Genomic DNA, 27,513 nt, shown 5'->3' on the forward strand with positions numbered 1-27,513 from the left:
AGGTACTGTTTTGAAGACTTGATGAGAGGAAATAACTTCGTGAAAAACTCAAGCTCTGACGTGTTTGCAAACTTTTCTGAGGTGGGGTCAACAAACCCGCTCTGGTTACCTGACCTGACCTGACCCGGCATTTTTTTTTTTTTTGCTGAGATGTGCGCAATGAGCATTTAGGAAAAGTCACCAAATATGAGCTGAATGTCTCGCGGCGTTTGGCAATTGTACAAGAAAATCCTGAAAGGTCTCCCCGTCCGAAATAGGGTTAATGTGTATATGAAGAGTTGCAGATGCCAAACATACCCAGATCTAAGACTGCAGTTCCCAGCGCCGCTGCAACGTTTTTAAAACAAACATACATAGGACATACAAACATGTTTATTTGCATCTGTTTTGGATAATAGCAACTCATGGCGCCATCACCCGCGATAACTGTTAGGATTTGAGATATATTTTTATTTAGGCCATTAGTTTGGCTGTAATGTTTATTAATATTAGTTGGGCGGAGTTTGGTAGTTTTTTATTTAACTTGTGGTATGTTGTGCTGATTGCGGGTTGTTCAAACCTTTCAAATGTAAGGACCTTATTGAACTCAACCCTACCCCTACACTACCCTACATACGACTGGACGCTTTCCAAGCCCACAAGCATGACGACGCCGAGATGGAATGTAGCCGGCAAATCACCCTCGCCATCTGCTCTAGAGCACACAGCCGCTATTTGAGTTCGGAAGTGGCCAAAATGCGATAACTCGTTAACCAGTTGACATTTTGCCAAGGAATTTTTATTGTATGTGAAGTCAACCGTAAGGTCACATATGGGAACGTATGAGCATCCATGCTGATACATCATTGCCGTAAAAAATATTTTTGCTTGTAATCGCGGATGACGGGTATATCCCATAACGTGGGTGACTCGGGAGGGGATTCTGCATAGCTTCCCTGCTGTCTTCGAAACTACTCGTTCAATACTAAAAGTTCAAACGGCTTCTGATAGGAATAGCTGACAAACGAAACCTAACTTTGTCACAAAAGGGTCATGGAAAGGTCATGGGTCACAAAAGGTCATGGAAAATGTCATGGAAGGAAATGTATACATTTTTAAGGTCATGCGACACATCTTTAATGGTCCATTTCGGCAAAAGCATCTAAAATGATGTCATCTGGGTCGTCCGATTCGAAACTATTTCCATTCGACAAATGAAGGTCAGGTCACGGCGAGGTCAAAAAGGTCAAATTTTGAAGTTGAACATTCTCAACAAAAAAGATGTGCATCGGATGCAATTTGAGCTCTGGAACACGATGATGCTATTCGTTTTGGTTTGCGATGTCAAGAACGTAGGGGAGAGCGGGGCCAGTTGAACCACTTTTTATATATTGACATGCACAGCGAGATCTAGTTGTCATATCAAAAAATGCACAATGCCATGACAAAATATGCTCTTTTGGCTTTATTTTAAGATATGTAAAATTATGTTTCAAACATATTTTGCTGCCAAATGCATGCTTATAAAACAGCTCTACGCCCGTTTCAAATGACCCCGATGCGAGGTTCAATTGAACCAGCCCATGGGGTCAATTGCACCTATCCTTAACAATGGGATGTTTTCCTCTTTAAGGCCACTTTCTTAAGGAGATTTTTTGTCCGGTTTATTTTTCCAAATGTTACATTCAATAGGTCGTTGGAAAGCTAAAAGTGCAAAGTTCCTCATAATAGGTGACCTAAAGTACATAGACTATGGTAAAATGGGCGGATGAGAAAAATTAGAAATATCTCAGGCTATAGTGTGCTTTCAAGCAAAAGACTGGAGAAAAAGGGGTCAAAAATTGAGCTCTATTAAACTACTATTTCAGTTTAAAAGCTCATTTCAAAGGTGGACTATTTCCTTTAATGTTTACAGCCCCTGAACAATAACCATTGCAAAGGTCACCGGGGTCAATTGAAACGGCCTGTGGCCCTGTTTCAACTGACCCTCAGAAAAGCGTTTCAATTGACCCCATCCGCTCCCGCCATCTCGCACGCGCCGTAAAGCACATGTCAAACGAGCTGGAGGGACGGCATCATGCTGAATGAAGGGCCAAATAAGGTGTTATTCCGGAGCCAGGAGTTCTTCTTTCAGCAAACAAAGGTATATGAGATATCACAAAATATTCATAAAAACGATTTCTCCCAAACGCCCCTTAAAAACACAAAAACAATTGTCAAATCAAAATTACCGTCCGTTTGCCGCCCAAACGCCGTTGACAAAGGAAGTGATCGAGCGCGGATGCGCAGTGGTGTCGGCAACGCCATATGTTGCATATTGTTGAAAATAAAGCCATGTTTCATCTGACCCCGTGTTTCAACTGGCCCCGCTCTCCCCTACTGAAATTGCCTTAACAATATCGAAAATTGTGATTAACCGACTACGGTAAAATGCAAAAGTCGATAACATTGCCATTTCTGAAGATATCTGACTGAAACTTTCCAAAAGCAATGCAAATGTTACATACAAAAGCCAATAAGGTTCATTCTGGTCGATGGCTGCTCCCCAAAACTATGAATGTTATCAATCATATCGGACATTCTTACGATGTTCTGTTGGCTGGATGTCTTTTTGCTTTATTGAATTTGATCAGACTACATTCAGTTAAGACGACGTACATTTATTGGTCACCAGAAAGTATACCCACAAGTCAATCGACAATCGACAATCGACAACCAACAAATGCAATCGACACGAGCGTCGAGCACCCCTCAGCACAAACAACTGCCGGGGGCGGTAAGACGGACCGCGCTCCTCTCTCGCAGCTGATTGGTCAGCTGCCGAACCGCACGGACGTCAGCTGCACGGCCGCCGCCCGGCCGACCTGACCGGGGTCGGCCGGGCGGCGACCTAGCGTCACTAGAACTGCAATAACTTTTGCCGGCAGTGTGATGCCGACCTAATTTTTTCAGCAAATGAATCACAATTGTACAGTATATGTTATGGACGTTGTCTCGATGTGAAGCACGCTGTGCGTTTTTTGGTAGGCCTATGTAAATATTGAAATCCTCAAGCCCTTCTGCTTTGTGCAAGTGTGCAACAATTAGCTTACAATAACTGAGTGGGAAGTTTTTTAGATGCACTATTGTTACCAATGGATTCCGCACATTTTCCCCTTTCAGCTGATATCTTACTTACGCATTTTTAAGCAAAGAATATGACAGGAGACTCGTCAACATTTACATGAAAATCGCAGCACAAGTTCGGTCTCACCGCTCACGGAGCAAAACAAAACGGTGTACTTTAGGAGCCCACCAATCTGTGCCAGAATGAGTAAAAATTTTTCTGGATGATATTTTATACAGTCTGATCAATTTACGACCAGAAAATGTGAGAAAATCACGCTTTAAAATTTGTCGAAAATTAGGGTATTGGCCACTTCTGAACCCGGATAGCGGCTGTGTGTAGAGGGGCGGCGTGTGGGGCGCCGCTTAGCCTATGGGGGTGCACTTCTAGTGGATGGGGGACGGGGGTGCACCTGCACCCCTTTCATATGGAAAGTTACTTCCCTGATTACAGCTCCCCGTATTGCACCTAATCAGGGAACGGCCAGCAAACGAAGGAACTATTTCTGGATGACAGGCGAATAGCCGCTCACGCAAGGAGCGGAGCTCCGCCCCGTCCAAAGTGGCCAACAAAGCAGAGACAGAGGCAGCATCACATCTTCCATCAAAGAACTGGTTTCTGGCTTGGAAGATGAGCTCCATCTTTGCATCCGAGTCGGTGCTGTCAGGAATCAGCTGGTCTAATGGAGTGAGAGTAGTGAGACGACTAGCTATTGTATCAGAGCTGCCTGGTCTTCGTAGCATTTGCACCGATTCTTCTCGATCGGACTCTGAATTCTGTCCCTCCTGCGTATTACTTGAGGCATTGCTATGTAGCTAAGTCTTTGGCAGAGTTTCATTATCCATTCTTTGCAAACAGTGCCATAACAACACAGTTAATTAATCACCAAGCTGTTTTGCAAGTTCCAATACAGTTGAATATCGCACGCGATTTGAGTGCAAAAATCAAGAAAAGTGCCAATTTGTTCCCGTAAAAGATTTTGAATATTGACCTAAAAAAAATGAGTAATTTCCAGATAAAATAACAGCGAAATCAGTTTTCGCTTGCCAATAAAACTCACAGATATTGAAGCTCCATTATTAAAGGAACATTTTAGTATATGCCATTCTTGATAAAACTTCTTAGCCACGCAATACCAGCGCAAAATAAAGAGACACTGAAAACACGACCAATCACTCCGATTTACCATAGGAAAATACATAGACAATGTATGTCTCAACTGCGCCAAATATACAGACAGTTATATACCTACATGTGACGTCATGATTAGCCCGACCAATCAGAAGCAAGTCGTTTTCAGCCACAAATAATTAATTTCTGAACTAACGAGGCATTTTTTTAACAAAGTGATTTAAAATTAAATCATTAAAAATTCTGAGCTTTTTTATTTTACCAAAACATACAGAGCATGCAGATAGGTCCCAACCCTATTAAGGTGACAAATATTCACCAATTTTGCTGTGAACGACCTCGTCACGATCCTAACAGACACCGAAACCCCTTCTCTGATGATAGAGACGGAGCAGTTTCCTAGGTCGACAGACCTTCTGAAAAAGTATCGCGAGCTCTATCAGGAAATGCGGGCACAGTTTATTGCCCAGGGCCTGGACCGTGACCCTATGTCTGACCCTGAACTAGCGAGATACCTGTCTCGTGGGGGCAAAGGGAGCAAGTAGGGAAATGGAGATGGAAGCGTTTTTTTTTCTTGCTGCCTTGTGTACAACGCGTGACCTGTCAAAGGTAAATATGCATTTTTATTTTCATCGAAAGGTACGGAGTGCATACAATTAAGGTGACCAATTTTCATCGAAATGTATAGGTCAATTAAGTTATCGAGATGCGATTGCTAAAAACACAATTTTTTAGGACCTCGGAGCTGTGGATCAGGTGGCCCGGCGCGGGTCAGTCGGTGACCGGAGACGCGGGCTGCGGTGTACTTGTACCGACTTAGTTAACGACTGCTGTTAAAGACTACTTTTTGCTGTTGACTACATTTTGCGCATCAACTTTTCGCGCACCTATTAACCTTCGCCCCAGTGGAGGGGGGGGGGGCATATGTTACCACCCTGTCGCGTTTTTTGCCTATAAATAAAAAAAACCGCGGCGCGTAGCGCCGCGCCGCTTGGCATAGCTTTTGTACATCAATTTTGGACAATCTGTGAAATTTTTGACCCCAGGTCATGTCAGGTCAGGTCACCAGGTCAAGTTAACTGACCAGGCCTAAAAAATTGCAATCATGTCCAGCCTGCAGTGTTTGTCACAAAGGTTTTAAACTTGGTGGATTGCATGATGTTATGGGCGCCTACAATTTGTATATCTCGGATTTTTTTATATCCGTGAGCTAAGGTCAGGTCAGTGGCGTGACCTTACCATTATAAGTCAATGGAGAAAAATGAAAATGCCTCTAGATCTGTGTGTACGCATAGGAACAGTCCAAATATTTCGGAATCACAATGATTTGGACCACCCGTGACGACCAAGGTGTCTTTTTTGCTGATAGCCTCTAGAAAGGTCACCCGAGGTCATTTGAGGCTACAAACAGATTTTTGCCAATAACTCGCGATTGGAAAGAGATAGGACGCTGGGGATGGCCTCATTGTGTTTGTCTTGTTGAGACGCATCGATTGATATGCAACATGACCTTTTCCGGTCAGGTCATGACCTTGACCTGAGGTCAAATTTTCAAGTTAACCTTTCAAGGTCAAATTATAGTTCATTCGACGCGTCTCGTCGAGAGGAATACAACTCTGGCAATAGAAATGTCGTGGCTTTTTGTAGTCAAAAGTTATTGTCGAAAAACTCCTTGCGAAAAAAAACAGCTATTTTTGAGTTTTTGCCCTCTGGAGGCTAAACCGTTGACCTGAGGTCAATTTTGATGATTACCTTATCAAAAGAAGAGTTCAAAAGCTATCGATTGCGTTTCCATGCGTTTTTCTAGCTATCATAGTTCCTGAGATAAATGCATGTTTTCTGAAAAATATAATATAATGACATTTGGCAAATTTTGACCTTTGATGACCTCCAGTGACCCCAATATTGCTCCAAGATGAAAAATGACCGAAATAATTTCAAACGTACTCATTAAGAGCTATCGACTGCTTTTTACCGCGTCTTTCTAGCCCTCTTAGTTTTTGAGTTAGAGGTGGGTGGTAACATATGCCCCCCCCCCCCACTAGGGCGAAGTTGGCTGAGACCGCCACTTGGGCGCGGGTTAACTATTTGCTTGTTGACTCTTTGTGTGTTGACTTTTAGCGTGTTGACTTTTAAGCATGTCGACTTTTAGCGTGTTGACTTTTAGCATGTTGACCTTTCGCGTGTTGACTTTTAGCGTGTTGACTTATAGGCGTGTTGACTTTTAGCGTGTTGACTTTTAGGCGTGTTGACTTTTAGCGTCTTGACTTTTTGCGTGTTGACTTTTTGCGCGTTGACATTTTGCGTGTTGACTTTATGCGTGTTGACTTTTAGCGTGTTGACTTTTAGCGCGTTGACTTTTTGACATGTCGGCCTTTTGTCTCTTTGACATTATGTCTTTTGACTTCTTGCGTGTTGACTTTTAGCTTGTTGACTTCTGGCGTGTTGACTTTTTGGCAGGTTGACTTTTTGTTCATTTGACATTTTGTCCTTTGACTTCTTGCGATGTTGACTTTCTGTCTGTTGACTTAATGTCCTTTGACTTTTTATCCGTTTACTTTTAACGTTTTGACTTTTCATCCGGGAATCGGTGGCGGCTCGTCACAGTGCACAGTGGGGATTTTTCCGATCTAGCACATATTTATTCGTAGAGGGCAAACCATAGGTAGAATTGTAGCCAGATTGTGCACATATGTTGGCTGGTGTGTCCTAGTGAGAATTTTACCTGTAAATGTGCATAATCAACATAGTATAGGGGGTTCAATTGGACCCCCCGCTCAGCCGTTTGGCCCCTGATCAAGCTAGAGCTTCGCGGAAAAGTCAAGCGTGCTGCCTATGACGAAATGAGGCCGAATATATTCAATTTCAAAGTCCAAGGTTATAAGCTGACTTTCCAAGTCAGTTTAATGACCCAACTAAAGTTGGGAAATCGAGACCTCTTGAAACTTCGCAAAGTTAGGGTGTTACGGGGTATTTTGGGGTGCTGATCACGAATTTCATGTTAGTTTTGATCACAGACGATGTCTTTATGCATTTAGGCCAGGTAGGGTCAGGTCAGATTAGATCAACTAGTAGGCGTCCTGCCGGCCATCCATAGAAGTGTCACCTACTACTGATAGCTTCGTAGCATGGAACGAAGGCACCAGAACTACTTCGTAAATATTCATATGCTGCTAAAATCGAAATCAGCACCAAAAACTACCCTAGAAACAAGTAAAACTCGAAAAAGTGAACCAAGGTCATCAAAAGGTCAATGACCTTGACTTGACCTTCACGTGACCTTGCCACTCACCATTATGCATGGCACCAACATCATTTCACATATTTGAACGTTTAAAACCACAAAAAGACTGGAAACCGCGGATAATGTGAGCTGGCATACGCCGAATCGCGATTCCGGCCAAACATGGTCTCGAGAAATATGCCACAGGTCAAAGGTCAGTTGGGTCAGAGTCATGAAATTTTTAGGTTAGATGTAACATTGATGATCTCGAGGGCACCGAAAGTTTCGGCGCGATCGGCCGCTTTTTGCGCGAGTAATTTGCGGAAAACCATGGGGTTTTATCCGACCCCTCCCCCTCCCCCTCCCCACAAGTGCGATGGTTGGTTACCGTATGTATATTGTATAATTTACGCTTGTCATCCTATTCCTAATGAATGTGTCTCAGAAAATATGCATCTTGATCTTATAAATCACGAAGTAAAATTATTCGCCTATGTCCGGAACCTACCTATATCGTGCTGTTTGCCCTAGCGCTCCTCGAGTGGGGTGTTAAGATACTCTAATGTGAATATTCCGTGTTCAGGCAAGTTTCGGCAGCCAAACTAGGCGTTGTCTTGTGCAGGAGAAAGTGGCGAATTCGATAGGATATATTTCGGAGTGGAAAAGTGTGGAGAACATTGTTGATTTCCTACATTTATTTAGAATACCATTCCTTCAATATGGTGTCTGTAAGGGTTTTTTGTAAAGGGCATTTTTGTGACCTTAGTAAGGTTGTGGCATACTTTCTGTTTGCCATTCCATTCCTAATAAAGGTGCCTTTCAGACGATATGCAACTTTAAGACCTCGCAAGATTAAAACCAACAGGACAGGACAATGAAATTGAGCTATACTTTCGGGCCTTGCTGAGCCCATTGAGAAATCACGCATGATTGTGAACTTTGGGCGCATTTTTCCTAGTTTTGCTGTAGACATACAGATAAAACAATGCCATATATGAAAAATTCAGACATTTCTTAGCCCCACTGACACAAAAAATAAACAAAAATCCAAAAAAGATTTTTTGAATTAATAGGCGCTAGATCGGAAAAATCCCCACTGTGCAGTGGTGGGGACGGAAGCCGGGGGTCTCATATCGCACAGGTCGCCCGAGCAGGCCGGTCATTTATCTACAGTCGTCACAATGTTAGTCGCTGTTGTTAGTTTAGTCGACAATGTATAATCGTCGCAGTTTTCTACAGGGGTGATCGACGGATAAACGGTAAGTTGTTTTTTTCCACTATACAAGTCGCTATCCTATATAGTGATGTAAATTACAAGAAATCGGAATATCGATATCAAACCAAATACCAAACAAATCCGCATGGAAATACCGAAACCAAACCAACTTGGGAAGGTAAGGGTAATACCAACTTTTTACCATTTTCTCAGCCCCTCATACATTAGTGTGGGTTCATAATAGCCGTTTTCACGACGGGCTATCCGGCGGGTGCACCTAATTTGACCAAATCTGCACCTAATCTCTTTTACAGCAAATATCTGTATTTCATGAATTTATTTCAGCGTTTTAATCGATGATACTCTGATAATATGACAAAGCAGGCATATAAACAATTAGTGCAACCCTAGCTGAAAGCTACTAAGAGACACACTGAACCTAAGTTGACCAAATCTGCACCTAATTTGCACCAGATGTACACCAAATGTGTACGAGATGGCCGTCGTGAAAACGGCTATTACCAACGAAAACCAAACACATCAGGATTGAAATATCAACATGAGGGCACTGAGGGTAATACCAACTTTTTACCATTTTCTCAGCCTCCTATACATTAGTGTGGATTCATAATACCAACAAAAACCAAACACATCAGGATTTAATAATACAATACCAAGTTGGTATCGGCTTGGTGTCGGTATACCAAAATGTTGGTATCAGTTTGACATCTCTAATCCTATATTGATTGCAAATGTTTAACCCGCGCACCGACGGGGGTCTGCGCCAACTTAGTACCGACGGGGGGGGGCGGATGACCGCCCCCCCCCCTGAGATCTCGAGAACGAAGCAAGATAGCGACAAGCGGTAAACGGCATCGGATACGCACGGAAAAGGTCTACAATTTTTACTAAGGTCATTTTCAGGTCAGGTCAAAGATGACGTCACAGGGGTCGAAAAAGTCAAAATGGCGGCGCTAGATATGGAGAGGGTTTTTCTCGAATAACTTTCGAAGTAGTCAAGATAGGAACAAACTAAGGGCATCATCGTGATCCTCTCGTCAATCCGCATCGAATGATATATATGTTGACCTCGAAAGGTCAAGGTCAAAGGTTGACCTCAGGTCACGTGACCTCGAGGTCATCATGTATATCATTCGATGCGTCTTGACGAGCTGAACACAATGAGACCATCCGCGCTGCTGTATCTTGTTCCTGTAAGGAGTTATTGGCAAAAAACCTTTGGTGACCTTTGATGACGTCACATGACCTTACAGCTGCCCAACAGCAAAACAGACCTCAAGGTAGTGAAGGTTGATCGTATGTGAAGTCATGTATGGTATATGGGGCCATTCCGACCCGTTTTAGTGGTAAAAACAGGGAGTTGATTTTTCCCCCATTGACTTATAATGGGGAAGTCGCGAAATTGACCTGACCTTAGGTCACCGACATCAAAATTCCGAGATATACAAATTGTAGCTACTAATGACCTAATAACATCCTGCGACTTTCAAAGGCCTCCGATATCTACTGTAGCTCTGGCACGGTGACAAAGTTGCAAAAAAGTGACGAGGTTGGGTCATTCAAAGTGACCTGGTGACCTGACCTTAAAAGTTAGGAGGTTCAAACTTGCACACCATGTGTAAAATTGATGAGAGAATAGTCATACCAAATTTCGCGGCGCTACGCGCCGCGGTTTTCCCGCTATCCGCGAAAAACCTCAGGGGGGGGGCGGATATCCGCCCCCCCCCCCGTCGGTGCGCGGGTTAAATTATTCAGCTACCGAATAGCACTATACAAAAGCTGAAATGTAGCATTGCACTGGATTTAGTTGAACAGTGATAATTACTTATAAATGGAAATAAATGATCATTAACCCGCGCTCCACTGGGGTCTGCGTATAACGCGCCCTACTGGGGGGGGGGGCTATTTATAGCCTCCCCCTCCTAACTCCGAAACTACTGGGCCGATCGTCAAAATTCAAACGGTGTCTGATAGCTCATGAAAACCGTCGAATGTAACCTAATGTCATTGCCCTCGAGGTCACCGATGACATCACTGGTCAGGTCAAAGTAAAAATTATCGATGATTTGGCTTGTTCACATTTTGGGCTCTGGCCGCCGGCTTACTAGTCAGATCAGGCTCATTTTTGGTTTAAACACTCATGAATAGATAATTTAGAGATACCCTGAGGGTACCAAACTTGTGCTTTGATTTTCAAGTCAGGGTCAGGGCATCACAGTTCACGGAAATATTATATCATGGATTGGTCATGTGACATATGTTTTATGGTCCATTTAGGCCATATTTTTTTCGAATTCGGTGTCACCTGTGTCATTTGAAGGCCATTTTAAGCTGAATAAGTTAATATAGATATAGTCAGGTCACTCTCAGGTAAAAAAATAAGGTCGAATATCACAGCTGATTATATTTTACAAAAAAAAAATGTGTCCACCGCTTCCCTGCTCCAGTAAGCAGGAAGCGAGACAGGGAGAGAGAGAGAGAGAGAGAGAGAGAGAGAGAGAGAGAGAGAGAGAGAGAGAGAGAGAGAGACTCACTTTCTCTCTCCCCCTTCCTCTCTCTCTCTCTCTTTCTCTCTCTCTCTCTCTCTCTCTCTCTCTCTCTCTCTCTCTCTCTCTCTCTCTCTCTCTCTCTCTCTCTCTCTCTCTCTCTCTCTCTCTCTCTCTCTCTCTCTCTCTCTCTCTCTCTCTCTCTCTCTCTCTCTCTCACTGCGTATATGCTTTTTTTAACCCGCGCCCGGCTGGGGGTCCTGGATTTCCACGCCCTGCTGGGGGGTGTTTGAACACCCCCCCTTCTAACTCGGCTCCTGGGCCACGTAGCGATACGCGGAAGGCGGCGTTCGAAAGAGCGTCAAAAATAATGAGGAAATCACTTCGGTCAATTTTTTGGTCAGGTCAAAGGTCAGGTCACCAGAGGTCATTGAAGGCAAATTTTCGCCGATTTCCAGGTCGAATGTCGACAATTTCCAAGAAGCCAACGCATAACTCGGGAACCAATAGAGCTACAGCGCCGCGGAAAAGCGCATTCGATAGCCCTATTAACGCCCTTTCTGAGTAATTTTCTCAGATTTGACCTAACGTCAACGGTTTTGCCTGCAGGGGGCAAAAACTGCAAAAATAGCCGATTTTTTCGGAAACAGTTTTTCTGCAATAACTTTTGACCCAAGCATTGTACGAGCTTACTTTTACCGGCATCGTGTTCCTCTCGTCAAGACGCACCGAACGAACTATAATTTGACCTTGAAAGGTCAACTTGAAAATTTGACCTTGAAAGGTCAACTTGAAAATTTGACCTCAGGTCAAGGTCATGACCTGACCGGAAAGGGTCATGTTGCATATCAGTCGATCCGTATCGTCGAGCTGAACACATCTAAGGCGTTTTCATCGCTCTAGCATGCCTCTATCAAAAGTTATTTGCGAAAAACTGTTAGATACCATTCGTGACCTAAGATGACCTCAGGGCATAAACAGGGGTCACAGACACCATTTTCATGTTCAGTGTGTCTAAACCACTTGTAATTCAGTGTTTGGGAGTGTTTATAATGTCTTTCGTCCAAAACAGGCGCATTTCAATTTTCTCCCATTGACTTATAATGGTGAGGTCGCAAAATTGACCTGACCTTAGGTCATCGATATCAAAATTCTGAGATATACATTTTGTACATGCTAATGCTCTTAGCAATCGCTGAAAGTTTCAAAGCGATCGGTCACTCGGTGTAGCTATGACAGACATTGAAACTTTTTATGAGGTGAGGTCACTTCGAGTGACCTCGTGACCTGACCTTGAATGACCTTCGTCTGAAATTTTCACAACATGTGTAGAATTGATGTATGATAAGGTGTACCAAAAACGGCGGCGCTCCGCGCCGCCGTTTTTGAGATATTCGCGAAAAACCACAGGGGGGGGTGTTCAAACACCCCCCCAGCAGGGCGCGGGTTAAAGAAAACTATAGCTGTCTCTGGAAATAGCAAAGCAACAAAGCTGCCTTATATGGCCAAAACTTGAGACCCTGACGTGATATCACCGGGCTCCACTTATAGCGCTGGCCTGCACCGCCACGTCCGGCACAGGAAGGGCGACGGCGACTTCAGCCGCATGAAGGCCGTCAGATAGGCGGGCCGGCACCGTCGTCTCCCCACTAGCCGCAGGCAGGATGGTGCGGTTGGCTGATGACGGTCCGAGAGGGGGGGGGGGCGGTGACATCATGCCAGTCTGGAAAATACTGCGCAAAATAGAGCTGACGCGACTTGCCCGGGTAAGGCCACATGATCATGACAGCCTGTGGCTTCATGGTCAGGTTAGTGAAATTTGCAAAATAAAAATAACTCTTGATGTATTGAATGGTCGGTTTTACCATGATCAAATAATTAAATATGGTGATGAAATTGACCAATAACATGGCAGTAAGACGAAAGTTCGTTCTATATTTTCGGCCTTATTTTGTTATAGGTATAAAAATACATCTCACTGCCATGTTATTTGTCAATTTCATCACCATATTTAAATAAAATAAATTTGTTTTTTTGCAGAATACCTCCCATTGGAGGATAGCCAGTGTCAGAGCTGTCCGAACAGTCCAGTTGTGACATTTGTACTTGTATTTACAGCATCACACTGAGCCGGGATATCCCCCTTTCGGATTTCCAAAAATAGCTCATGTAAAATAGCAGGAAGGTGATGAAACTTTGAGTGATTTCGTGGTCATTGATTTTACAACTTCTCGAGCGAAAAATTGACCGTATAACCAAAAACCCAAGATACCTATAAGAAACAGGTAGGTCCGATGTTTTGAGTAAAGCCCAGTAAAGCCCTGGTGACGTCACTGACATTTCCTATATGGAGAATTTCGCCCATAAGGAAAATATTTTACATACGGAAATTTGTATTTCATTAGGAAAAAATACATTCTTTCAATTTCATCATGAAACTTATATAATTTAATTAAAAAACTTGAAATCCTTTGAGTGCTTGTCCCAACCTCTGCTATACCTTTGGTCACGTGACTTCCATGATAAACTTTGCGTTTTGCAATGTTATGACTTAAACAGAAGCAATAAATGTTACAAGCGTATTATTTATGATGTTTTAGGCAGCAATCGTGTAATAACATCCTTGAATTATATACATTCTGCTTAAAAGACGTCACGTGATGTTACCAGATTGTGCTCGGACAGCATCTTCTTGAACTTCGATTTTGAGTACTTTTTACCTTCATTGAGTCCTAATAACGGACGTTTTTAGTTATAAAATGAAGCAATGAATCTATTGAGGGCAATATTTAATCATTTTTGCACTTTCAAGCCGGGCTATCCTGGCATGAACTTCGGCCGGTTTGTGTGTGAAGCCTATGGTGAAGGGAAAACTTCACGCCCGGCTGACGTCACAGACCTCGGCTACCAAATCGTGTCCGGTGGGGGTCGCAAAAACCCTCCATCAATGACATCTCTCGAGACCATGTCAGGCCAGAATGGCGATTGGACGTAACAGCAAACGCAATATCTGCATATACGTGAAAAATTGTCCTGATGTGTGCGTACGACAACGGAAGGATCAATGCTTCATTTAAACTTCTCGGAGGAGAAGTCAAAATTATTATTTCCTTAGGGCTATGGTAATCAAGTCATTTTTTTCCAGGTGTTGTCCATCTGAACTTGACAGTCACGTGACCCATTTGACCTTCGGATCCAATTCTGGTAGTCAATTCTGGCGCTTTTGTTACCATAGCGAAAAATATAACCCCGTGTTCAAAGTTTTGCTGACGACGAAGATTCTGCGTAATCTGGCCAATGACGTTCGAGAACCGCGGCCAAGCCCCGCTGATCTTGAACGTGATTGGTCGGACGGCGTTTAGAATCTTCGTCGTCCGGGAGACTGCGAACACGGGGTAAGCCAAGGGGTAAACAATCTGTGCGTGGAATGGGGAGTGGTGAATGTGTAAGGGCGATGATAGGCTGATTAGTCGATTTTTATTTATACTATTATCCTTATTACACATTCTGATCATTTTGTTTATGTTCAGGAGTTTTCTCTGTTGATTTAACATCAAAAACTTTGTGTTTTACTGTTAATGCCAAGTGCCATGTTGATATTGAAATTGGGTTACAATTTCACATTCACCTGTTTTTCTATGGCCTGTTGTGCATCATATTATTGGTAATGTGAATATAGGTACTCCATACACTGCTATTTTTGGGTATATATTAATGTCTGACCTGATTTTACTTCACGTCTTCACTTCACCTTATATTTTCTTGCAGCAACAGTTATCACACCATTATTGAGCAAACATAAGGGTGGTCAGTCGGGGAAACTATGGTAAAATCTGCCATTTTTAGCAGTCTGCTATTTTTAGCAGAATTCTGCTAAAAATGGGTACGAATCTGCTAAAAATGGGTACGGTAAAAAGTACTGTTTGAAAACTGGTCAAACATTCATCTTTCACTCAGAAACACACTATTTTGCATGCAATGTCTATACTACAATTCTCACATTTTCAAATGAACCTATCATTTGCCTAAAAACTTTAAGGAACAATGCTGTAAATTTTGCTGATTCAGGAAGCCCCAAATATTAGTAGAAACTGCTATTTTTAGCAGCTGCATCTGCTAAAAATAGCAGAAGATATATCTATGTATCTATTGATCAATGGTGAAATGTACATGTATAACTGAGCTTTGGCACCCCACGCCCACTCCATCCAGTATCCACCAGAGGAGGCAGTACACTGTTGCCTAGCAGCACCATCTTAAGGCAATGGCACAGTTGACCAGGCTGAAACAGAGACCGAGACCGAGACCGGAGACCGGAGACAGAGACAGAGACAGAGAGAGCTTTTTACAGCATTCAAAAGTGTGGAAGGTTTCTTGAAAACAGTCTGATTACTGCAATACGTGTCATCATGTACCCCACATATCAAAGTTTACTAAGTCCTAGCACGTCCAGACAAGACTGAGACAGTATGCATTTCAAACAGGCAAAAGCATGCAGACACATACAGAAATAACATCAGGTTCTTAAACCGTGAAGCCCCATTACCCATATGGCCCTCGTAAGATCTGTGGTAGACTCACACCATGCAACATTCAATATTCATCTGGTCACGCAATCACTATGCAATGATAATGATCAACAAATAAACACACCCACACCAATGTTTTATAAGGTTTGGCAATTTGATGTTGATTTTTGAAAATAATAGTCATCTTGAGGAACAAAACATGTGAAAAAAATAGTAAATAATTGACCACCAGCCTGCAGCCTGACGTGTTTGACTGCTAGGCTGTGCCAAACTTCTACTCATTTCCCAAAAAAAGAATTGTCTTAATTCAAAATAGCTGGTCATTACATACACTTTAAAGTCTGGAGAATAAGATGGAGGTAACATTTTTAACCAAAATGGATTATTAAACCACTAAAATGACATCCTAACCATTAAGGTTGAAAAGTCGTGCCAAGACCCAGCAGGGCATAAGCTGCTGTTTGAACAAAACCAGGCAATGCTATGTGCCAAATTTACCATTATAAGAAACACTGTGGCCAGGGTCATCTTAACAAACCACATAAACGGCTAAATTAACTATTAAAATATGCCTACATAGCTATTTACCCCTTCAATGGTATGACCTTGATAACATGTGTGTCAACCAATCATGCCAAATTGTGTTTGTTATAGTGATGGCCTGTTCTAGTAATGAATCTCAACCTTATGTATTTTTTTGCTAGATTTTGTTTTCAACATTATTTTCTGTCTATTCTTAATAGAAGAAACATTAAATACCTAAAACAATGACCAATTTCTAGGAAATTTCAGTGCATTCATCTTCCAATGGCAATATCTTATTAAAAAATAGTCGGATCTAAAAGAAAATAGAAGAGGACACTCTCAGCACTATTCTCATCATGAATCTGCCAGGCATTTGATGCGCATTTGCTTCAAGTAGTGCGCAAATCTGTTTTTGTATGGGTCCGTACCCAAATCTGCTATATTTGGGTACGATGACGTCACGTGCGTACCCATTTTTAGCAGGTCCGTACCCATTTTTAGCAGATTTCTGCTAAAAATAGCAGACTGCTAAAAATGGCAGATTTTACCACAGTTTCCCCGACTGTGGTGTTTCGCGACACTTGCCAGCCACTTTTGATTTCCATAGAGACATCAACAAGCCTATACCTCCAACACTACCAGAGGTTGACGCTAGCTCACAGAATGCGCTGGCAGAGCCAGCGCGCCCGTGAAACACAGCCAGGGGTTTCCTCTGTAACGTCATTGTTGTCTAGGTACTTGGGCCTTCATCAATTGTTAACAGCTACAAAAATTGGAATTAAAAATGTTCAGGTATTATGAGCATCAGCCAAACAGGGAAGTGAATTTGGCTACAGCCCATCTTGCAACGCCTCAATGAAATTTAACGAGAAACTTAAATTGAGGGAGCAGCTACATAACTGAGGTAAAGCCCATCAATCCTTGTGGATTTACCTACATAACTGAGGTAAATCCACAAGGCACTTTGAGTTCAAACTATGAAGTGACTCCAAGCGAAATATAACAGAAATTGGGACTTCGTGGAGCTTAGAAATAATCTGCTTAGTGCTGGATGAATGTTTTCACTTAAAATAAACACCACCATATTTGAGTCATGAAAAAGTGTTTGGTAAGCATAAGCTTGTAGCATAAAAGATGTTTGTGAAAAGTCACTAGATGTTAAAGTGTTAGTCTCTGCACATTGATTTTCTGATTGTTTGAATGATGAAGTCTCTGCACAGTCTCTGATTGACTGAATGAGCTCTGCGGTCACAATAATGAAGTTCATGGGAAGATATGATTTGTAATAAAAGAATGTATTATTTTGAGTTGATTTTACCTATTCTGTGAAGATCATAGCATGTTAACAACATTCTAAACAGGGCATGTCAAAGGTTGGATGGATCTTGCGATTTCCTTGAAGTGTGACTGTTTACCATATGTTGTTTTTTTATTCAAAGTTACTGTTAAAGTCAACCAACTTTTGCAACATTGAGGATCATACTTTAGCTTTGGAAACAAGACATATTATGTAGTTATGCTGATCTTCTTTTCCAGTCTTTGATTATCACTTAATTTCATTCACTTTTGATGTAGTGAAATTCATGATCATTTTAATGACAAGCTAACTACATTTGAAATGTATCGTTGCTCCCTTTTTTACCATGCATATTTTTGTGTCTTGTGAGGTCTCATATCAATATAGCAATAACAAGAGCAGTAACATGCATAGTTTGCTTGTGTTGTCATAACTTTGTACAATATTTCCAGCTTTATAGTATGCAGTTACCTCACATTGGGCATCACACATATATTTTTTCCTGCAGGAGGAAAGACACAGAGCCAACTAGTGACTCATGTTTGTGCTCCTATCACTTCACCCCTGGGGAATCAGTGCCTACACCCCTTGAGTATAATGGTCATCGAGGGGTGCTGTCCTGACATGTTCACTTTCTGTTGAGAAGGTAAGAACAAATACCATGTGTGTCATTTAGTTGCATATACCTATAATACCTTCATGTTAAGTCTGCATTAAGTCTGAAGTCTGTAGCCACCCTTAATCCTAGGTTGTTGTGACCTTAATCTAGCCTGGGTGAATATCTTGCTGTACTTAAAGGCTGGAATAAAACGGCATCGGGGAGGGGGGACGGACGGCGAGGAGCCGGGGAAGGAGCGCGGCACCGTCACCCCACAAGCCGCCCGCAGCACCGCCGTTATTCTTGTGCCTCTTGGGCGCCGCCGACGCCCTGCGGTTGGGGAGCGCATCCCAGACGGGCGGGAGCCGGGAGGGCCGCCTGCGCCACCCGGCCGGCGAAGCAGCAGCCCGGCCAGGCGCGGCGGGCGGCTGGGTAGCGGCCGGACTGAGACGAGTCCCGAGTCGCTCCATGTCTGTCCCTTGCGAAACTAGTACCGCCGCCGCCCAGCCTTGATGGGTCACTACGAGGCAGACATGTGCGTGGATCCGAGAAAATGGATCTGGGATCTGATCCCACGGATCCTGATCTGGGATCAGTCGGGATCATAGATCCAGTTCTTAAATTTATCGAGAGATCCGTAGAGATCATAGATCCGAGTCTCATATTTTTTCTTGAGATCCAGTGAGATCCTCATTTATTTTTTGTCAACACAGAAATCCCAAAAAATCACTCGTTGCAACTCACAACCGTTCTTTTTTAGTGATTTATGTGATGGCACATCATAAGCCATAGTTTTATGGCACTTATTGACATAGAAACACAGAACACTTGGAAACTTGGTTTCAAATGCTGTGCATGGTGGGATCCACTCAGATCATAGATCCATGTTCTTGGTTTATCATCAGATCCTGTAAGATCATAGATCCAGGATACATTTTTCACGCCGGATCCGGTGGGATCATAGATCCGAACCTGCAGTTTTCTTCGAGATCCATTGAGATCATAGATCCATCACTCGGATCCATGCACATGTCTGTTACGAGGAAAAGGCGAGCCCGCTCCCAGTACCTGGCGTGGAGCTCCCGCGCGGGTACGCCGCCTCACCGATGGCCCCTGGTCTTCTCTCTCTCTCTCTCTCTCTCTCTCTCTCTCTCTCTCTCTCTCTCTCTCTCTCTCTCCCCGACGCCAAAACCGGCTCACAGCGGCGTTCATGTCGGCCGGGGCGAAATGATTTGATGAATTATTTCATAAAGGCATTAACAGTGACAAAAGACAAAAGTTCAACAAATTCTACGCATGAATCATCCAGTAGGTACTGGCTTCGAGAACAGTTAAAATGAAGATGCACAAGAAATCGTAATTTCCCAATGACATGACATGGCTGTCGCAATGCTTAGCCGCAATCACCTCTTTTTGTAGTTTAAATGGTAAGTAGTTTTTGAAATTATCCGATAAAAATCTAAAATTGATACCATATGAAAGACCAATCAATTCTACACATGAATCAGGGTGTATCTTTGAGAAAAACTTGAAAGTTTAGGTGTGATAAGAAAAACAAATAAAAATGAACCATTACCCCATAGACTTTACATTGGCTCCAAAATCGCATGGATCCAGAATTTCTGGAAGTGCCCTCGCCACAACTGCACGCGCGCTGCGCTCAAAAATGATCACGTGACCAAATCCAGATGAGATCACCGTATTTATAGTCACCGTGATTTTTTCGTGAAACATAGCGATTATTTCCGGGGCTCGGGCTGAGTCCTTGTCACGTGAACATCATTCTGGGCCATACCTCAAAACGGGTGTCATCGTTAGCACTTAGCAGCATGACAACGGATGTAACGGACGATCGACGGAAGCGGTGTAAAGGAACCGGTGTTTGGGTGTCAATTAACGCCTTACTGTACACCCTAGGCCAGGGCCTAGACCCAGTCGAACCTATGAACAGTTGGAGATTTGAACGCTGGTTATGAACGGCATGTCTTAAATCCGAGAAATATTACGTTATTAGACCTCTCAGTGCTAGTGACAACACAAGGACATGTGGATTTACATCAAACTATATCCCCAACAACAGCGCTGCCCCCGACTTCACCACTGCATTGCGTCAGTCGCTGCCACTGGACGGACCCGGGCACAGAGCGTTCCCTCTTATCTGTGTTCCTGTCGGGGTCGGTATATATCTACAGCGGCGTCGGCCGGCCTCAGCCAGTTCGGGAGAGTCAGAGCAGCCGGCAGCCATGTCACGAGCTGACTTGTTCGGTGTGGGGAAGGAGGAGCGGAAGAGGAGGTTGGAACGGTGCTTTGACTGGAGAGTAAGGAATCTGGTGCAGAAGTATGGATCGTGTGCACATCTGATCCCCGACACTCTGCTGCTGGCACGTGACATTAGGGACAAGCACTCCACCATGTGGCAGGCCTACTGTACCGCGGCTGAGGTAAGCGACACTGTCACCGGGCTGGTAGATTATTCACTCATGACAGCCTTGCAGGATATCAGTGGCGCCGCCGCCACCCGCTGTCGGCACTGTCAGTCCGACCAGCCCCTCAGAGTGACCTCCATCAATAGATCAGGCAGCAGTGCCGAGGGGCTGGCGGACGGGATAGTCGGCTTAGGGGGAACGTCTGATTTTGATCTGATGTTCGAGTTCGACGGACCATTCCACTGGGCGGCGTCCGGAAAGAGAGAGGAGCCGGCCGTTATTACGCCACAGTCTGCACCGCAGCTGTGGGCTCGACCGACCAAAAACCCTGGCTTTGTGACGCTGCACTGGGTCAAGACGACTAAATGCAGTCATGATAAGCCGCTGGAGGCCTTGCCGGCCGACTCCATCCGCCAGCTAATGGTGGCATTATGTCGGGTTATGAAAAGTGGTAAAATCAGTACCGCCGGACCAGCTGTCAATGTCAAGAGATCAGATGATGTTACAGACGGTGGCATCGACTTCGTGCCGTGCATTCTTGTGCGCGGGTGGTGGCCAACCGAGGACCAGCTGGATGGCTATCACCTGGAGGTGGACTTCCCGCCAGCAGCGGCCAGGGCTGACATCCGACGATTCGGAGTACACCTTGTCCCGACCGGCCGGCCCGGCAGCGACACCGAGTTTATCGAGTTTCGGATTTCCTTCTCACGGGCGGAGGTGATCACGGTTTGATACCTCGCTCCTGTCATACGAGCAGCTATTGTGGCAGTAAAAGCCATGAAAAATACGTTGAAAAAGAGCGAGGTGATAAGCGAAGATGTGCCTTTAAAGTCATACTTTATAAAAACGGCAGGACTCTGGCTAGCGCAAACCACGCCAGCTTTAATGTGGAAAGGCGTCACCGACGGTGTCAACAAAATACTTGACTGGCTCGAGGACAAATTGAACGCCGGGAAAATTCCATGTTTTTTCGATCATAACATCAATGTGGCAGCTGAGCTCAGCACCGTAGAGCGGCGGGCTATCATTGACGCAGTACAGCTGATGAGGGAGCATGTCGCGCGTCTCCTGATGACAAGCTGTGTAAATCAGTTGAAGGTGGATCTGCTAATGGAGGGTGGGCTGGAGCAACTCACAGAGCGCCAGCTGGAGTCAGAGCTGCGGCTCCGTCTCGGAAGGACGCTCGTACGACAGGCAGTACTTGACGGTGTCGGTTACCGCCACACAGCCCCGTGCTGGGAGTGCTGGCGGAAGGTGAACATCCCTCCACTGGTCCACACGGCACCACTTCTACTACAGTGGTGGCATTACACCGATTCAGGATCATACCGGCAGCAGTGTCTCATGTTCATAGCGTGGGTAGTGGTCGACTCGGCAGACCTGGTGGGTGGTGCGCCGATGTCGTCACCGGTCAGTGACATGGTCACGCTGGACGTGGGCCCCCTGATACAACTCCTCACCAGATCTGACCTGGATCTCCTGCTGGGTGACCCGGACAAGGTGGCCACCTGGTGTAGTCAGCAGCTGCGGCGGCCGCTGGAGGAACGGCCGGCCGGACTGACCGCCGAGCTGGACACGCCGCGGGGCCGTGCCGAGCTGCTGCTGCGGCCCGAGCTGCTGCTGCAGGCTGTGCGAGTGAACGTACCGGGTAAAAAGGCCTGGTGGCGGAATATAGACCAGGCAGTGGAGAACAGGTGGATGAAAAACTACCGACCAATGCGTTCCTACCGGGAGACTCGGGAGAAGTTGGAGCAGCACATCAACACTAATCTGCATGAGCGGCTTCATGGCGATCTACCAGAGATGGACGCCGCGTCTGTGGACGCCACGGCCGGCCTCTGGCGCCGCCGGCTGCAGCAGCTGCTGTCCGGTGACCGGCTGCGGACGATGTACAACGCTATCACCGGCTGGTGGCCGGACCGGTGGGAGATGACGTCGCACTACCTGGCGGTGCACGAGGCCGACTCAGAGGGTAGGGTAGAGTGGGGTAATTTGAACATGTGGGGCAATTTGAACATAGTGTGAATAACAGAAAATTACGGAAAATCCATAAGTGGCATGACAATAAGACCAATGAGAGAAATTATCGTAACTAAAAGGGCTATCATATGAACGGGGTTTAAAGTTTCAGGGAATGAAGATGTTGACGCACAGTGTAAAAAATCAATTTCGCAAGGAAAAACGCCTAACAACACGTCATTGCAACTTCATTGCAGCGCAAAATCTTGCATTGCTAGCGCCTAATACGCAACGGCTTTTGTTGTATAATGACCTAATCAGTGCCGTAAATCCAAGAAATTTGCTTTTGAACCCTGTTTTTTAAAATGGCAAAATAACTTTTAGCGTGGGGTAATTTGAACATAGTGTGAGAATTTGAATGAAGACAGGGATAGCTCCGAAACAACAACGCTCCCAGTTTTTTTTTGCCAATATTTTCGACCCAAGGCAGTAGCAGATAAGTGATGCCAGTTTTAGAAAATTTACGTCTAATATCCGTCTAATGTCCGGCATTTTTGTTGATTTTCCGTCCAAAAATGTTTAAAGTCAACTATTTGTCCAAATATGTCCAAAAATTATGCAGCTATCAACACTCAAAACCGTCATTTATATCGCTTGTCATATAATTTTACCAGCCGAAAAGTGTTCATTATATTGAGAGCTTAACAAGCTTTCCATTCGCCAATCAATGCTATGCACGATTACTTTATAAAAAGCGCTGAAGTGTAGCAAGCCATCGTCCAATGTTGTCCAGTCTGCTACCTTTGTCCAACCAATTCCGAATTGGACATTGGACAAAATCAGAACTCCAAATGTCCAGGTATCGATTGGCACCACTTTAACAGATGTAGTACGGTTGGGAGAGTTTTTATCGAACAAAAATGATAGACGTTCTTTTAATTGAAGAGGGGCGAATTCTGTCAACTGACCGGTGTGCAGCGTGCAGATATTGATACTCTGCAACTGTTATTTTTGCTGTTGTGTTGATTTTTCAAGTGAAGGTATGTTTAGAATTGCTCTGCCTATTTGGTTATGGGTCAAACAACATCGGTGTTGGCGAGACTATCGTTTTTATGACAGGTAAAGGCAGTATGTTCAAATTACCCCACGGTGGGGCAGTTTGAACACACCGTGACTTGGTGGAGAAGTGAGGCTATGCTATTCAAGGTATGCTCGGCTCGTCCAAAAATGAGGCTTGCATGGTGAAAGCAAGTGACACTTGCGCTACTGAAGCAGTTTTTCTTCATCCAGGGTTGAACTGGAATTTGGTACAACGGAGAAGACGTAAAAATATGTTCAAATTACCCCACACTACCCTAAGACGATAGTGACGCCAACCAATGCTAAATTCCGTCGTTTCATTTGCTTTCAAGTTTCAGTGTCATTCCAGAAACGACTGAGAAATACCTACTAGTGCAATGGATAAAAATCGATATGCGTCCAATGTTGTGATCTACCCGCGATCAGATCCTGTTAATTCATTATATCATTGAGTTGTGGTTGTTTAGTGCTAAGCAGTTCGTCTGTTGAAGGCCCACCCATCTAATATTTTCTACCCAACTGATATGTTTCAGATTCGGAGCAGGATGACGACGACGGTCAGGCCGGTGGCGAGGAGCGGCGCAGCGCAGACGAGGACCAGACATCAGGGGGTCTGCCCAGCCCTCAGCGAGAGAAATGGCAGCAGCTGGAGCGACAGCACCAGCAGCTGTGGCAGCAGCTGGAGCGGCGGGGTCACGGTGAAAGGAGGAGTCTGAACCAGCAGCATGATGAGGAGCGCCGGCGTCTGGAGCGGATTCATGACAGAAAGTGGCGGAGCATGGAAATGCTGCACCATGACGAGCGGAAGAGGCTCCATCAGCGGCACGAGAGTGTTAACAGGTGCGTGGAGCTGCAGTATCAGGGACAGGCGCAGCAAGAGAGACGTCGGAGGCAGCTGGAGCTGCTGGACCGGAGAAACCGAAGGCAGTGCGCGGTACTGGAGCGACAGCACCAAATAGAGTGGGGAGACCTGGAGCAGAAGGTCCACACGCAGTGGAACAAACTGAAACAGAAACACCTCAGGCAGTCACAAGAGCTGGAGGAGAGATACCCGAACATGCAGTCCGGGGAGGAGCTGGATCAGCTGATGGAGGAGTGCAGCAGGAGGCGTCGGCAGCTGCGAAAGGAGCTGGAGAAAGAGCTGGAGAAGGAGCTGGAGAAGGAGCTGGAGAAGGAGCTGGAGAAGGAGCTGGAGAAGGAGAAGGAGAAGGAAAGCAGGAAGGTGCAGGAGAAGATCTTCAACTAAAAATGTTGAGTGCAGAGCAGAAAGACTACCTGGGGGGGGTGGCAACCACCCCCCCATGTGCGGGCGAGGGATAATTATACATATTCTGAATGAAAGGGTTGTACGGTGTTTTTATTAATTTTCAAATAGTTTCGTCGCAACTTGCGAGGCAAATGTAGCGCAGGCTATTTAGCACTAAAAAAGGGGAAATTACCGGACTACGCACCGATATCTCCGTCAAAATGAGAAGTTTCACTGGTTGCACATGGGGGGGGGGGTGGTTGCCACCCCCCCCCCCCAGGTAGTCTTTCTGCTCTGCACTCAACATTTTTAGAGCTAGAAGGCTGATTTTTCGTATAGCTGCTCGTCTATCCTTTCTTGATGTCCACTGAAAATTTCAAGTTTCTGTGATTTTTAGTTTCGGAGATATGACCTTGTTTTTCAGGTCATGTCATGACCCAAATGGCCAATTCTCAACATCTTGCGTTTGCCATGGGCCTTGTGAGCTTTTGACACTCTGATTTCGGCCTTTTTTGCCAGTCTTACCTCCCACCTATCATGGAACATGTTGTTCGACGATGAACAAGGGTCAAGGTCAGGGTCAAGGTCAACCTAGGTCATCTAAGATAATTGCGTTTTAGGCAAGCTGAATTTACTTTTTTGAAGTTTTTTGACTGCATTTTTGGTAAAAGCTTCTCAGATCATGATTTCATGTGATATGGACCCAAAAACAATCGGTGCACACATCAGTATACACACAGACACACACAGACATACAAACACATATAATTGACCTTGACCTAACTTGACCTGAAATGACCTCAGCAGCAAAATCCTGGTCGGATAGTGTGACAAAGAGGTTCTAGCTGGCTTGGCACCAGAAAACAGCATCGTCATCGGTATTTGATAAGCAGCGCACTTGATATCCAACGGTGACCCAAAACAGCAACCTTTTTTAGTTTGACCTGACCTGGAAGGTCAATGACTGACCTGAGAAGGTAAAACTGGATATCATTGGATTCGTCTCTTCCCAAAGAATCTTTTTAGTCTTTACTGCTAAGCTCTATCTCCAACAGGAACGAAATGGCGCGGGGGGGTGGCAACCACCCCCCCCCCCATGTGCGTTCTAGGATGGGAAAATGGCATGTGCGGGCGAGGGTTATTGACTATTGTCCTTCTGATTTCAGACAAGCAAAAGCGACAACAACGACGACGAGAACAACAACAGCAACATCAACAACAACAACAACAACAACAACAACAACAACAACTAGAACAAGAACAACAACAACAACAACAACAACGACGACGTCAACAACAACAACAACATGAACCAGAACCACGACAGCGGGAGCGGCAGCCGAGCCGGCGCTGTCAACACCTGCGGAACCTGATAGAGGTGACGCGAAGACACCGCCAGCAGCTCATCCAGCTCCAGGAGCGGCACAACCAGGAGCTGGAGGAGCAGAGGAGACGTCACCGGCAGGAGCGGCAGGATCTGGAGCGGCGCCTCAGCCGCCGGCGGCACGGCCAGGAGCGGCGCCACCCACAGTGACCGGCGTGAGGTAATTTCTTAGTGGATTTTTTCTCAGTATTCTACGTTTTCATTACATAATAACGAGAAAATATTGTTAATCAATATATACTAAACCACGAGCCGCTGGGGGGGGCATAAAGTTGCCCCCCCTTTACGTTTTGTGAAATATCTCCGAAACTTGATGAGCTGCGAACGTGAAACTTGGCATAGCTTCAAATGAATACCTAGGCAATGTTTGAGGAAAGTTTGGTGGTTGTAGCACCTAATATGACGTAACAGTGACGTCATTAAGTTTTGTCGTTTTCCGATATGGACGTTTCTGATGACGCTGAGCATGAAACTCAACTGTAAATGAACTAGACAGCACATGCTGTCATCCTAAAACATCTAACTACACTTCCATTTAGTTTCTGACCAATAATCGACCCTTTATATTCGGTCCCATATATCTGATATATCGTGTGAAGTATGAGACTTGACAGTCGCAAATCTATAATTTCACTTATGACGTCGCTGTGACGTCATTTCAAATGGGGTCGACACCAAATCGGACACAACCTCGGCTAGGTATTCAGAAAGATGTGTGCAAAGTTTTGCTTCTCTATCTCTTCGCGTTGCGACGATATCGTCGCAGAAGTAAGGGGGGCAACTATATGCCCCCCCCCCAGCGGCCGGCGGGTGGCGCGGAGGCCCAGCGGCCGCAGGGCTAATAAATACGTGTATTGTATTTTTCATGTTGTTTCGGTTGTCTAAAGCCAGACCCATATTTGATTTATCCAAGCCTGCTCTGTTTGTGTTTCAGGATACCAGCGGAGTCACGGTGACAAACTCAGGGAGGCGCCACTACGGAGAACATGTCGAGAGCGAGATATTTGTAGCATCAGACATGGCGGAAATATGTCGCTAGTGTAGATGCTGAGATTGATAAAACGAGACCAGTTGCATTTTTATTAATGCTTATAAGGTCAGTGCTCATGTGATGGCGATGTTAGCAATGCATATAGCGTTTGTATAATGATGGTTGATATAACCCTCGCCGGACCTATTGGTTTTCTACATACGCGCCGGCCGAGGGGGGGGGGGGGCGGGTACGACCCCCCCCCTCGCCGTTTCGCCCCTGGTGGAGCTAGCGCGTCGCGGAAAAAACGAGCGTGTGCGCCGTTACGAGACGCAGA

At 45.0% G+C, this 27,513-nt stretch overlaps 1 protein-coding gene across 1 annotated transcript; it reads left to right on the forward strand.

The window, feature by feature from the left end:
- Window positions 1-20,291: 20,291 nt before the first annotated feature.
- On the forward strand, window positions 20,292-27,347 carry LOC122364629 (trichohyalin-like). The gene is made up of 4 exons (XM_043335198.1): window positions 20,292-22,509; window positions 24,110-24,826; window positions 25,989-26,366; window positions 27,141-27,347. Exons 1-2 carry the CDS (start codon window positions 21,315-21,317, stop codon window positions 24,820-24,822), a joined length of 1,908 nt encoding a protein of 635 aa, XP_043191133.1. The 5' UTR covers window positions 20,292-21,314; the 3' UTR covers window positions 24,823-24,826; window positions 25,989-26,366; window positions 27,141-27,347.
- The last annotated feature ends 166 nt before the right edge of the window (window positions 27,348-27,513 follow it).

This window comes from Amphibalanus amphitrite, unplaced genomic scaffold, assembly GCF_019059575.1.
Source record: "Amphibalanus amphitrite isolate SeventyFive unplaced genomic scaffold, NRLGWU_Aamphi_draft 000687F_arrow, whole genome shotgun sequence".
NCBI classification, from domain to species: Eukaryota; Metazoa; Arthropoda; class Thecostraca; order Balanomorpha; family Balanidae; genus Amphibalanus; species Amphibalanus amphitrite.